The sequence below is a fragment of the Phocoena sinus genome, chromosome 2, assembly GCF_008692025.1.
Source record: "Phocoena sinus isolate mPhoSin1 chromosome 2, mPhoSin1.pri, whole genome shotgun sequence".
In the NCBI taxonomy this organism is placed as follows: domain Eukaryota; kingdom Metazoa; phylum Chordata; class Mammalia; order Artiodactyla; family Phocoenidae; genus Phocoena; species Phocoena sinus.
In genome coordinates, this window is record NC_045764.1 from 175,999,102 (window position 1) to 176,012,336 (window position 13,235).

General features: G+C 51.3%; 1 protein-coding gene across 2 annotated transcripts in view; it reads right to left on the reverse strand.

Annotated features, from left to right (window-relative positions):
• CDC42BPB (CDC42 binding protein kinase beta) overlaps positions 1-13,235 on the reverse strand; it is a 114,954-nt gene that overhangs the window by 15,152 nt on the left and 86,567 nt on the right. For both annotated transcript variants that reach the window (XR_004348281.1, XM_032621317.1), the window contains exons 19-26: positions 10,648-10,796; positions 10,223-10,317; positions 8,279-8,358; positions 4,578-4,667; positions 4,192-4,269; positions 2,487-2,592; positions 1,689-1,825; positions 984-1,123 (exon numbers count right to left, since the gene is read on the reverse strand). Coding sequence is in view for 1 of the 2 variants with exons in the window: in XM_032621317.1 (XP_032477208.1) it covers positions 984-1,123; positions 1,689-1,825; positions 2,487-2,592; positions 4,192-4,269; positions 4,578-4,667; positions 8,279-8,358; positions 10,223-10,317; positions 10,648-10,796 (875 nt within the window). In the remaining variant the exon portion in view is untranslated. The remainder of the gene's footprint in view (positions 1-983; positions 1,124-1,688; positions 1,826-2,486; positions 2,593-4,191; positions 4,270-4,577; positions 4,668-8,278; positions 8,359-10,222; positions 10,318-10,647; positions 10,797-13,235) is intronic.

Consider the following 13,235-nt stretch of genomic DNA (forward strand, 5'->3'; position numbering starts at 1 on the left):
GAATAAAACCACTTTCCTGAGTCACACTGTTCTATACTGTGCCAGACTGTTCCACAGGTACAAACATACCACGTCTTTGCTTTGGCCTGTACCTGGCTATAAACGGGAATAAAATGTGCTGAGATAACCACGGAATCACCTCCAGTTCGCTCTAAACCCTGGGCTACGGGCAGCGTTTCGTCTCGGGACCCCTGCCAGCGGTCTCGTCACTGCTGGGCCAGGGGCACACCTGTGTGCAGCGAGGGGTGAGCAGGGTCGCCTGGGGCCGCTCCCACATCACAGGTGCCCAGCTGCTCACCCCTGCCCCGTGGGCCCCCCGAAGACCAATGCTGGAGAACGAAGCTCCAGGCCAGGCCCTAGTCCCGGACAGGTGCCATACTGTGTGGCACTGGGGGTGGGTGACAGAGGGACGGGCGCTCCACCTTGTGAGGAGAGGACGTGGCAGCAGCAACAATAGCTCTGCTGGCCAGGCTCTGAGCTAAGCACACCCTGTCTATTCACTTGCTTAATTAATCTTCCCAACAACCCTAGTACCTCACGACGTTGCTATTATGTCCATTTCAGAGTTAACCACAGAGAAGGTGGGGAGGGAAGGGTGCTGTGCCTTTTTGTATGTGGATGGCAGGAAGGCATCTGACTAGAGATGGAAGCCCTAAGAGACGGTGCCACTCAGCAAACGCTGTGGCCACACGAAGACAAGGGCTCACGAAGACAGAGCACAGACTACCTCAGGCTGTGCAACGTGTCTCTGGGATCTTTTCTACTTGTTCTTGGATGTATTAGATGCCTATTTGGCAAATCTTTCAGTGCAAAAACATTCACAGCAGGAAAGTTTCTAGCAGGCACCTGTTTTTGGAGCTGCCCAATAACTAAGGGCGTGAAGGTAGAAATGGGGTTAAAGGCTACCAGGCAACAAACTCTCATTCTCAGACATATAAGTCAAGTAAACCTCCTAGAACGAGGATAGACTACACCACACCGACCTGAGGTCTAGGACTTGGCTGGCCACGACGCCAGGCTGCGTGGACTTGCCCTCGGGCAGATCGTACAGAAAGAGCTTGCAGTCACAGACCACTGCGTAGGCCCGCTGCCACCCCTTCTTCACCCCGGTCGGCTTGGGGACCTGCAGATCAAAGTAACCATGTTCCTCTGGGCCAGGGGTGCCAGCCGCAACACGGCCGGACAACGGAAAGTGGAGGTGGCAGGCCCAGGAGACTTCCTGGAGGCGGCTGCTGTGCAGTGGTCCGCTCCTAGCTGCTGCACGGCCAGTCCAGGCTGGCGGCAGAGCTGCGTCTGGGCCCAGGATGACTCGGGCAGTGCTGGGGAGGGGCTCTGCCCATGACAGAAGGTGACGCAGGGGACAGTGCAGACAGCTCAACGAATGGGTGTGTTCACAGCAGACGGGGAGCAGCGTGGAATGCTGGGCCGGGCACAGCGCCTTCAAATGGCACTTGGCTTTGAAACCTTAAGTGCGTCAGCCCAGGAGGTGGGGACGAGCGGCCCCAGCTAATGCTGAGTGTGTTTCTGGGGCGGGGGGTCCCTCAGGACCCCAGGCGGGGAGGGCTCCCAGGACCGGCATGTGGGTCGCTTCATGCAGCAAACGGACCAATTTCCAGGGTAGCTGGGCACGGCCGTGGGTCACCAGGCTGGGTCGCCTGCCTGGGCAGGCAGCAGGGGGAACGTCCTACCTTCACGTAGCCCTTGTAGGCTGTTCCTATGCCTCTCTGTACATCCACACCAAGAGGCCGCTTGGACTGCTCAGGGGGTATGGGGCACACCTGGGGAGCGCTGTCCTTGCAAGACACGTGGCAGGCAAACGAGCACACTGCGAAAGCACAGAACACACTGTCACACCTCCGCCCCCAAAGCAGCAGTTGCCTCAGACGTGCGTGGCACCCCAAGAAGGAAACAGTTTTTAGAGCAGTTCCTACAGACGCTTAGGGTACGCTGGCATCGAGCAACTTTTCCACACGCTCACTAGCACCCACTGGGGGGCTGGCGCCTGTGCTCGGGGGCTCCGGCCCCAGGCTCGTCACGGTTCTCACCGCGGGACCTCGGCTGGCCACGCATGCCCGCCCAGCCCCAGCACAGGGCAAGACCACAACACAGAGGCCTAAAATGCTAACAATGACAAACTAGCAGAAAAGAGACCAGACAGTGGTGCTTATCTCTAAATGACTTGATAGTGGAAGATCGTAAAGTTGTTTTTACTCTCCGCTTTTCCTCATCCTGCAGGAGAACGGACGTGGACGGGACGTGGATGTTACATTTTGTAACAAACAAGGACCAACAGACACCCTGGTCACCCCAGAGCAGCGCGCTGTCCACTGCAGCATGATCTCAACTCAGAGACCTTCACCGAGCACTTGTAAAGCCAGAGAAGGAACATGTGCCCTGGGCCCCTCATGGCTAGGTGGCCCTTGGCCTTGCCGGCCTTCACCGGGACTCCCACGCCTGGCCCCTCTTGGCTCGCAGGCCGCACTCACCCTCGCAGGCGTAGCCCTGGCGGATCAGCCCCACCATCAGGGAGGTGCAGTGGCTGCACTGCGTGGGGCTGGAGAAGGACTTGATGCTGAACTGGTGCGCTTTCGGCTGCAGGAAGAAGGTCAAGGTGGTGAGACACGAGCGGTGGGGACCGGGGACATGTCTGCTTGTAACCAAGCGTTCCAACAACTGCAGCGCACCCTGGAAAAGCTGAGCCACGCGCTTTCACCACGACGTGCGCGGCTCCCGGCGTGACCCCACGCATGGAGCCTGAGCCAGAAAATGAGTCCACACGTGCAGCCTTCAGTGAGGACCCTCGCCGCCCACACCAGCAACGCTGGCCGGGCTGGGGCGCTGTGGTGACTCGAGCCCCTTGCCTGCCAGAGGCTCTGGGGCTGGCCTGGGCCGTGTCTTGGAGTGGGCTGCCACCCACAGCAGCTTGTTCCTCCCAGCAAGAGTCTGGAAAGACCCAATGCTCCTTGTCGGGAGAGCAGACACAGGACGCCACCGACAACAGAATGAGAAGCCCAGCCAGCATCCATGAAGCTTAACACGGCAAATGAAAGGATTCATTTCAGGGGCACGTGAAGATGTGGAACCATCTGTAGGAAGCAAGGGAGTGACCAACACAAAATCCAGAGAGCAGTCTGATCCCCGACTCCACGAGAATCGTAGTCCAAAAGCCAAGCCGTTAGCTGCTCTCAAACAAAATCAAGCCCCCATCTCTAGCTGGCATGGCTGTCTGTGACTGAAGCCTTAAAAAAGACCATGTCTATGTTAAAGAAAAAAAAACATCTAGTACGTAAGGCCAGACACCTGCTAAGCTTGAAACCAGGGCCCTGTCACACCTCGAAGCCATGACCTACGCCGAACCCGGGCGCACTGACGGCACAGCTCTCCAAGATACATTTACGAAAAAGCCAAGTTACCAAGCTGCACACTGAGCAGAATTCCATTCGCGCTGAGGAGGAAGTGCCTCCCATAAACCACGGGGACCTCCGAGGCCCGAAGTGCAGCCAGACAAACGGGAGTGAATGTGGAGAAGGGACTTAATGGATACCGAGCGCAGAGTGGTTACCAGTGGACTAGGAAATGCGGTCTGGGGAGTGAAGACAGAGGGCTGGGGAGGTTAAACTCTGAAATCAGCCAATTAGAATGCACTCATGTCTCACTGGTTTAATCAAGAAAACACAGGGGTCTTCCTTGGTGGCGCAGTGGTTAAGAGTCCGCCTGCCAATGCAGGGGACACGGGTTTAAGCCCTGGTCCGGGAAGATCCCACATGCCGCGGAGCAACTAAGCCCATGCGCCACAACTACTGAGTCTGTGCTCTAGAGCCTGGGCGCGACAACTGCTGAGCCCGCGTGTCACAACTACTGAAGCCCGTGCACGTAGAGCCCGTGCTCTGCAACGAGAAGCCACCACAATGAGAAGCCCGCGCACTGCAAGGAAGAGTAGCCCCTGCTCGCTGCAACTAGAGAAAGCCCGCACGCAACAATGAAGACCCAACGCAGCCAAAAATAAACAAATTAATTAAATATACATATTTTTAAAAAGTATAGAAAACACAGGGTCCTGATGCTTTCTGGATTACACACTACTCAGAACAAAACATTACTGTGTACGTGAAAATACTAAGTTCGTCTTATTTACACAAAAGTTGTCTAGATCCGAGAAGGCCCCCCGGGGAAGAGCAAGGTCCCTCCTACCTTTGGTCCCGCCAGAGCGAGGGTCTGTGTGGTGGGCAGCGGCACGGTGGGTGGCCTCTGAGGGGCCCGAGCCACGTCCTGGGGGACAAGTGGGGACAAGCGTGGACAGGTGAGCACTGTCCTAGCTCAGCACGCCTCTTACGCAGCAGAACTGATTAATAATGAACAGTCCTGCATTTTAATTTACCAGATTGTTGAGACACCTGTCAAAGCAGCCCTCATCTGGCTGATGCACTGACAGTAATTCTCAAACACAAGCCGGGCTTAGAGTGGCAAGCTGTGAGGCATCAGGGCAGCTTCTGTTCGAGGGCCCGCGAGGCACGTGGATGTGGGGGCAGGGGGCAGACCGCAGGGCTCTCAGGGCGTCAACAGGGTAATACTCTCACCTCCTGCTGTTCTGTGCTTGCGGCCACAGAGACTGGTGGGGACGCCTCTGGCTTTGGAGCTTGTGTTTCTTGCTCACTAGTTGAGCTGGTCTGTGAAAACAAAGGCAGAGAAATACTGTGGGAATAAAAGAGCTTATTCTGCAGAATTTACACTCTAACTACATGTTCTTTACTTAAAAAGTGCATTTCCTTGGGGACCTAAGGTCCCAGCACTGGTCCTTAGTCCTGGGACGTCCCGCCACGGACCCCACCTCACTCACAGCTGTCCTACCTTCTCCGAGGCCTCTGCCCCCGGCGTTCTAAGGCTGGGGTGGCGACCGCGTGGGAGGGTGGACTCTGACAAGTCACAACGATCGCCAAAGGCCTCACGCTCCAACTGCAGCCCGGAACCCCCCATCCTCCAGCCCCAGCCATTTAAGGGCAGGAACGGGAGCTGCCAACCCTGAGGTCAGTCAGCACTGGTTTTACTCTGCACCCAGGAGCCCTACGATCAAGTAGCCACGTGCTCCATGACCCCAACTCAGGGATCGAGAAAAAATACTAACGTCAAAAAAGGTCTGTGGGGCTTCCCCGGTGGCGCAGCGGTTGGGAGTCCGCCTGCCGATGCAGGGGACGCGGGTTCGCGCCCCGGTCCAGGAAGATCCCACATGCCGCGCAGCGGCTGGGCCCGTGAGCCATGGCCGCTGAGCCTGCACGTCCGGAGCCTGTGCTCCACAAAGGGAGAGGCCACAGCAGTGAGAGGCCCACGTGCCGCTAAAAAAAAAAAAGTCTATGGACCTGTGACCAGAAGTAGGAATTTCCCTGGAAGCTTTATGACACAGGGAAGTCATGTTCTGTTCTGATAACTCAAGATTCCCAATTTACTTCCACAATCTGAAGCTCAAGCTGCATTCTAAAACCACCTAAAAATGACTTCACATTCATGAGTGTTCCTGATTCTAACATTTCCTCATCACCAGCAATTACAATTTACACAGATGCACATATACAGTTTACAAAGCTTCATAAATGTGACACAGAAGTAGCTGGGTAGGTACCTACAAGAGCAGTTTACAGCTTGCATTCCAAATCGAAATCCCATTGAACTAAATCAGAGACACACCTTCCAATGGCTGGAATTAATCAGGCTGCTGTCTAAGGAGCCAAATTCAGATGGGAAGGCAGCACATACACAAACAACACATACACAACTGTGTACTCCAATATTTGAATTTGTAAGCAAACTCACAAGGGAAAGGCTAGATCAATTAGCTACAAATATAAGCAAGCTTCTCCCATAAGTAAGGCATGTTACATGAGTTACAGTTCCATCTTTAGATAAATGAAGGGCAAGAGAACATTAAGTAATTTAATTTTAGCCATGTAGCAGCCCCACTAGTTTCATTTCGTTGGTTAATTAATCAAAAGGATGCAAATGAAGGAGGAGGAGAGGTGCACATCCAGTGCCACTCTGCTGACGTGAGTGAGGGCGCGGGGAGCCGGCGCGGGCAGCGGCCTCCTTCTTCCCAAGAGGCTGGCAGAGAGGAGGAGACAGAGCCCTCGGGTGCGACAGGAGGCACAAAACTATCATTCCCACCCAATAAAAACTTGCGTAAAAATGTACTGATTCACTCATCATGGCAAACATTTCTAGTATAAACAGTAAGCTTAACACAGGGAAATCAGAAGAGAAGCTTCAATCAGACATTTCTCACGTCTGGAAACCCTCCTAGCACACTCAAGACTCTGACCAAGGATTGTTTTCTTTCCATCAGTAAATGTCCTTCCTACATAAATCACAGGGGAGTGAGGGACTAAAGCATGAAAATGGCAGGGGTGCTGGCTGCACAGGCTGAGGTTCAGAGGTCAGAACCTCTGCCGTCACGCTGAAGCCGCCACGCTGGCCGCCCATGGAGATGCAAGGTCTGAGCCAGAACCACCTGCTGCCTCACGGATCGCTACGCTGTCCACTAGTTTTACAGAAAAGCCACTGCTGTCCGCACCCCCCCCCCCCACCCCGCCAGTTAACAACCCCAGTCTTTGCTTCTCGGGAGTCTGTATCTGCCCCGACGACGGTGTCTGGCCGTGCAGGGCCAGGAGGAGGCACCAGGCTGAGTAGCGGCAGGTTCTGCACGTACCACGGGTTGTGAACGGTTGCATGTATTTACCTCTTAAAAAGTGAGGACTTCAGGGAAAAGGCAGCATCACAAATTTGATTAAAAAAACCCTCTTGACAGGTGAATGTAAACAGGTGTGTGCCCAGAATGGTGGCGGCAATACAGATCCGCCTGGATTTCCTAACAACTGATCTAGGCAAGGATCACGGTCGTCCGCTAACCCACGGTGACCGCTGATTGCTCCCAGGGCCCTTCCCGGGGTGGGGTCTGGTCTGGCAGATACCACCTCCACCTACGGGTCAAGAAGCTTAGCGTCCCCGGTGCTGAGCAAACTGGCCTCCGCTCACGGGGAGAACACACCATCTCCCGAGCAGAGTTCACATCAAGATGTTCAACCCACATCTAATCGAGAGGAAGAGTGGAGGCCTTCTACAAGAGAACTGGTCTGGACACTACAAGAACATCAATGCTATAAAACACAAAGTGGGGGGTGGGGGGGACAGGGGCACGGCTCCAGATTAGAAGAGACCAAAGGGACACGAGCTCTGGCTCCTGAGCTGGAGGGAAGGCAGCTGTGCGCTGCGGCATCAGTGCAAACCATCCCTGCGTGGTGACGGCACTGTGGATACGCAGGGGAACGTCTTCAACTCAGGAAAGAAACGCTGGAGTACTGAGTGTATTAGGGGTCATGATGCCTGCAACCCACACTCAAATAGCTCAGGGGAAAAAGGTCCATGTGCATGTGGAGAGAGAGGGAGAGAAAGCAAGGGCAGCAACATGCCAGGTGAGAGACACGTATGTTCCCTGTACTATTCTTTCAACTTTCCCACAGGCTTAAAGTTTTCTAATAAAAAGTTAGAAAACAAAAGCAACGGCAAACACATCAGAAGTCCCATTGATGAGATTTCCTTTCACACATCAGAAGTCCCATTGATGAGATTTCCTTTCACTAGTTTCCCGTTGTGGCTTGCTTTACGGGGCTGCTGGCGAGGGCCCGTCGCAGCAGTTTTGCAGAGACCGTCCTGCCTCCACAGACTGATGTGAAGAACGCACAGCTGAAGAGGAGGGAGGCGGGACCCACTCAGACCAGCAGCCACTCCCGGAGCTGGAGGGGCTGCTCTGGGTTCCTCCTGTGCGGGGCGGGCCTCCCTGAGCAGAGGCGATGGACTCCAGCACCAGGACCGCAGCAGGGGCCTGGGCCGGACTACTCTTGCAAGCCAGCCACCTCCGCCCCGGCAAGGCTGTACCGTACTGCAACAGGAACACGACCAGCTCGTTCTTCACCGTGAGAGCCTGTGGTTTAAAAACTGCCTGGAATATTCAGCACGCAGGCAGAGGCCGGTGTGGACTTCCTCCCGGAAGGTGCCAAGCACTCTCTTACCCTCCACCTAACTTGAGGGGCCTCTCTGTGAACGCCTCAAACACCCTAACTGCTTCCAACCGTACATGTTTAGCCCCTGGTCAATTGCAGGATCAGCACAGCTGAGCTAAACTGCCCGGGGCCGGTGTACTGTGGGTTTGCGGCCCTGCAGGCAGTCAAATCACAGTAACTGATTTCTAACTTTTCATCAATCCACCTGCCACTGTAAAAACATAATTACTTACTCTAAGCGTCAGATCCTGCGCAAGGGGTGCAGTGTTGAAGTACTCAAAAATGGAATCCTGAAAATCTGGAAGCTTGAGTCCTGTGAGAACAAAACGGGACTAGTCAAGGTAAAAACTTAAGATGCAAAGACTCAGGGTCACCGAGATATCAATTCTGTCAGTTAATGATGAATCTGAGAGAGTAACCGAGGAAGACAATCCGGAAATCTCTAAAAATGAGGGGGCGGGTGGGGGGAGGAGACCTACCAGATGCTAAAGCAGATTCATTGAAGCGTCTCTAATTAGAATCGGGAGGCATTGCCCATGGACAATGAGCAGGGGAGAAAATCCAGGAAGAGCCCCCGCGCCCACGGTAATGAAATCTCAGCTATGGTAAGACCCACATCTGAAATCAGTAGCGAGGGGAACTTTTTAATAACTGGTACTGGACAACTAACTAGCCACAGGAGAAAGATAAAACGGGGTCCGCCCCTCAAACTGTACGTCATAGTAAATTCCAGATAAGTCAGTAATCTAAATGTTAAAAGTGAGACTATGCAAGCATCAAAAGAAGACATGGGCGAATTACTTGAGCAACTGGGGACATGGGGGTACTGCCCTGTAACTCAAAAAAGGGAAAAAAACTGATAAATTTGACACACAAAAATTTAAAAAACAACAATAAAAATACCTTACGCTTGGCAAAACAAAAACAACAATAGCAAAAAACCATCATAAACGAAGACAAACTAGGAAAACTATTTGCAACTTCTGTCAAACAAAAGGTTCTAGTCCTCAATATACAGAAAGCTTCTAAACATTAAGAGAAAGCCACAACCTGAATTATAAAAAATGGGCAGAAAACACAGATACATAAGTCACCAGAATAAGAAATACAAACAGCCCTCAAACACATGGAAAGGTGTGCAGTCTGGCTCATAGTAAGAAAAAATGCAAATGTGGTGCTACTTCTCACCCATTCAGAGTAAGATCACACTTTGTAGGCGGGGCTCTGGGGCAGGAACGCTCGCCTGCACTGTGGCGGAGACACCAATGCACAAGCTTCGGAGCAGAATCCAGCACTGCTGAGGCTAAGTGTATGCATGCTTAACCTCTGACTGGCAATCCCACTTCTGGAAACCTATCCCCAAGATGCACGGACAGAAATAGGAAACGCTATATGCACACGGCTACTCACCGCAGCACTCTGTGATAGCAAGAGACCAGAACAGCCCAACACCCAGCAGGGGGCTGCGCTGTGCTGGGCGAAGGGTCCGGGACCAGCTGAGGACTGTGGCCTCGCCTGAGCACTGAACAGAGCAGGGCAGGCCTTTGTGAAGTCATGGGGGACACAACTGTCTAATTATACAGGTACAGGTACTTGCTTTATATTTGCAAGGTGAAACAAAGGAAGAATAAACCAAAAACTGTGGCTACTTTTGGAGAAGGCATCTTTGAACAAACTCTACTTCAGAATTTGGACTTTGGAATTATGCTAAGTGCTTTCTTTATGTAACTAAAAACTATTAAACCTAAAAGAAATGAAATGTAAAATAAAACCATTTCATTAAAAAAGGTTTATATTTAAATCATTCAGGGGCTTCCCTGGGTGGCGCAGTGGTTAAGAATCCACCTGCCGATGCAGGGAACACGGGTTCGAGCCCTGGTCCGGGAAGATCCCACATGCTGTGGAGCAACTAAGCCCGTGCGCCACAACTACTGAGCCTGCGCTCTAGAGCCCGTGAGCCACAACTACTGAAGGCCACGTGCTGCAAGCCACAACTACTGAAGCCCATTGTGCTCTGCAACAATGAGAAGCCACTGGAATGAGAAGCCCACGCACTGCAATGAAGAGTAGCCCCCGCTCTCAGCAACTAGAGAAAAGCCTGTGCACAGCAACGAAGACCCAATGCAGCCAAAAATAAATTAAAAAAAAAAAATTCAGACGCGTTGATTCTAATTTACCAGTATCTGCTCTAAACTTTTCTTCCATCTTCTTCTTCAAAATTTCCATTTCTTCTAATAATTCTCTGTTCTTGGCTTCGGAATCCTTTAGTTTGCTAAAATAAAAAATAAACAGCTTTAAGTGCCCAGAGCCCAGGTAATCTCTGTGCTGGCTCAGAGAGTGTCAAGATGTTGGGGGGGGGGGGGGGGGGGGGGGCGGGGAGGGTGTTTAATCCAGGTGCCTGGGAAAGTGGCAGGGCAGGCACGACAAGTACCCCTGTTCATACACTTCAAAACTGCAGACTCTCATGCTCTCATTTTTTTCCTTAAAACACTAATAAGCACAGCCCCCAGGAGGTGAAGTGCTCACACATACCCGTGCACCTAGGTCTAACTGAACACCGACTAAGTGCCCGCCCCCGGGTGGCCCAAGGCCCCGCAGGCACCTTTCAAAGGAGAGATTCGTGTCCTTGACCTTCCTCAGCTCCTCCTGGATGAGCTGTTTGGCCCGGATCTCCGCCTCTAGAGCTGACTGCAGTTCCAGGCGTGCAGACATGTCCAGCTTCTGGCTACGGCGAACTTTCCAAAGGGGATCCTGTAGAGATCAGTTCAAATGTTAAAAACAGATTCTTAAGCTATTTACTTGTTTAACAAAATTAATGCTAACAAATAAGTAATTCACCTTCTTTTAATCTTAAGCTTTTATTATATTTAAGTATCAACTCTCAGGTGTTAAAGTCCATGGGATCCAGTTTTAGTTTTGTGACTTTTTTCTCAGAGGTCTTCTAAAGAATAAACTTTACGGTTTTCCTTTAAGAATAAAGCCGACCCTGTAGTGTAACCTCTACATGGCCCCACTGCTCTGTTACAAACTTAAGTTACATTCTAGGATCACAGCTATCTTATTTCTCCTACGTCTTGAAACGTTTTGCTATTTCATCATCTTAGTAACTATGCCGATACTCATCAATTATTCCTACCTATGACAAAAGACTAAAATAATAACAGGAAGGAAGAATGATGTAATGACCTAGAAGGTTGAAGCCACAGTGAAATAAACCAGCTTGAGGACAGCATTCTTCCATTTTCTTACTGAGCTGCCTAATGTATCTCACCGACTTTCAAGAGCATAAGAGAAGTCTGAAGAGATTATCTTGCAGACTTTTTTTTAAGGCTGTCACTGAATACAGTTAAGAATTCTTCATTTTTCCTCCATAACAAGAAAGAGGAGAAAACGGAGTGAGAGAGATGGCTCACAAGCAGAAGAGGGTACGGAGGAGCGGGCAGGGCTCCATCTAGTGGTGACAGCGGGACGGATAAGCTGAGAGAAGGCTCAGGGGACCACATCCTAGGGGAACTTCCTCAAGAATGGATAAGTGAACAGACAACACACTTCTAAGGACATTCTCATCCAGTTAGTCCTTCAACACGAAGAACTATCTACACTGTATTTTGCAACAAAAATCTCAACGGGGGCTTCCCTGGTGGTGCAGCGGTTAAGAATCTGCCTGCCAACGCAGGGGACACGGGTTCAATCCCTGGTCCGGGAAGATCCCACATGCCGTGGAGCAACTAAGCCCATGCGCCACAACTACTGAGTCTGTGCTCTAGAGCCTGCGAGCCACAACTACTGGAGCCCACATGCCAAAACTACTGAAGCCTGTGTGCCTAGAGCCCGTGCTCTGCCACAAGAGAAGCCACCACACCACAATGAAGAGTAGCCTCTGCTCGCCCCAACTAGAGAAAGCCCGCGCATAGCAACGAAGACCCAACGCAGACAAAAATTAATAAGTAAATTAAAAATCTCAACAATCCCATTTTGCTAAAAGGACGTATTCTTTCATCTTTTATAAGGTTTGTGCACAAACTTTATTTAATGCAGTTTATAAATGCCAGTGTACTTGTAAACAAGACTGGAAGAAAAGAAAAACAGAAACAAAAAAATGTACTACTCATTCTAATTGGTGTTTATAAATGTAAAAATGAAAATGTTTTCCAATCATGGAGCAAAGAACACAGTGGTAGTTTTTCTTTCAATAAAATTATGAGCTGTCCATGTTTTCAAAAGTATTGTGTTCTGGACATTCCTGGTGGCACAGTGGTTAAGAATCCACCTGCCGATGCAGGGGACACAGGTTCGAGCCCTGGTCCGGGAAGATCCCACATGCCGTGGAGCAACTAAGCCCGTGCGCCACAACTACTGAGCCTGCACTCTAGAGCCACAACTACTGTAGCCTGCACGCCTAGAGCCCATGCTCCACAACAAGAGAAGCCCGCACACCACAACCAAGAGTAGCCCCTGCTCACCTCAACTAGAGAAAGGCCGCACGCAGCAACGAAGAGCCAACACAGCCAAAAATAAATAAATAAAAACAAAATTAAAAATGTATTGTGTTTTGGTGACGGAAGCGCAAGAAGCGTGAGAGGTCAAGGATGAGCTGGAACCTATCAGAGACGGACTCCTGAGGTTCAGTGTCTACAAGCCACACGTGCTCCAGGCCCTGTGGGATGGGGGCCAGCAGTTCAGTCCACCCGAAAGTACTGGCCCCCCCACCTTGGTAAATATACCTTCAAACCAGGAAAACATGGAATAAAACTGTGCGTTCACTAAGTGTAATTCTAGCCAGAATCCTAATGAAGTTTTGTTCCTCTTCACCTTTACTCTGACTTTGTGAATTATTCACAAAGTAACTCACACATGCGTATTTTAACAAGGGTAAATGGTGGAGGAGAGAAGGGGGCGCGAGCTGCTGCATGGGGAGCAGCACCACCAGCCCAGCGCTCAGAGTCACACAGGCTGCTGGACAGACGGACAGACCTACACACTAATAAAGCAAACCTCCTCGACGGCGGAATCCCATCCTGCTAAGTTAAGACTGCACCACAGAGCCTGCTACTCAACAGTGATTTGCTAAATGAATGAATGGTATCAAAGTAATCTGTGATCTCCCGGCGCCCGACAAGATGCCGGGCACACAGAAGCCTCCCACATCACTGAATTACCTGCACGTTCACACGTGGAGCCACCTATGAT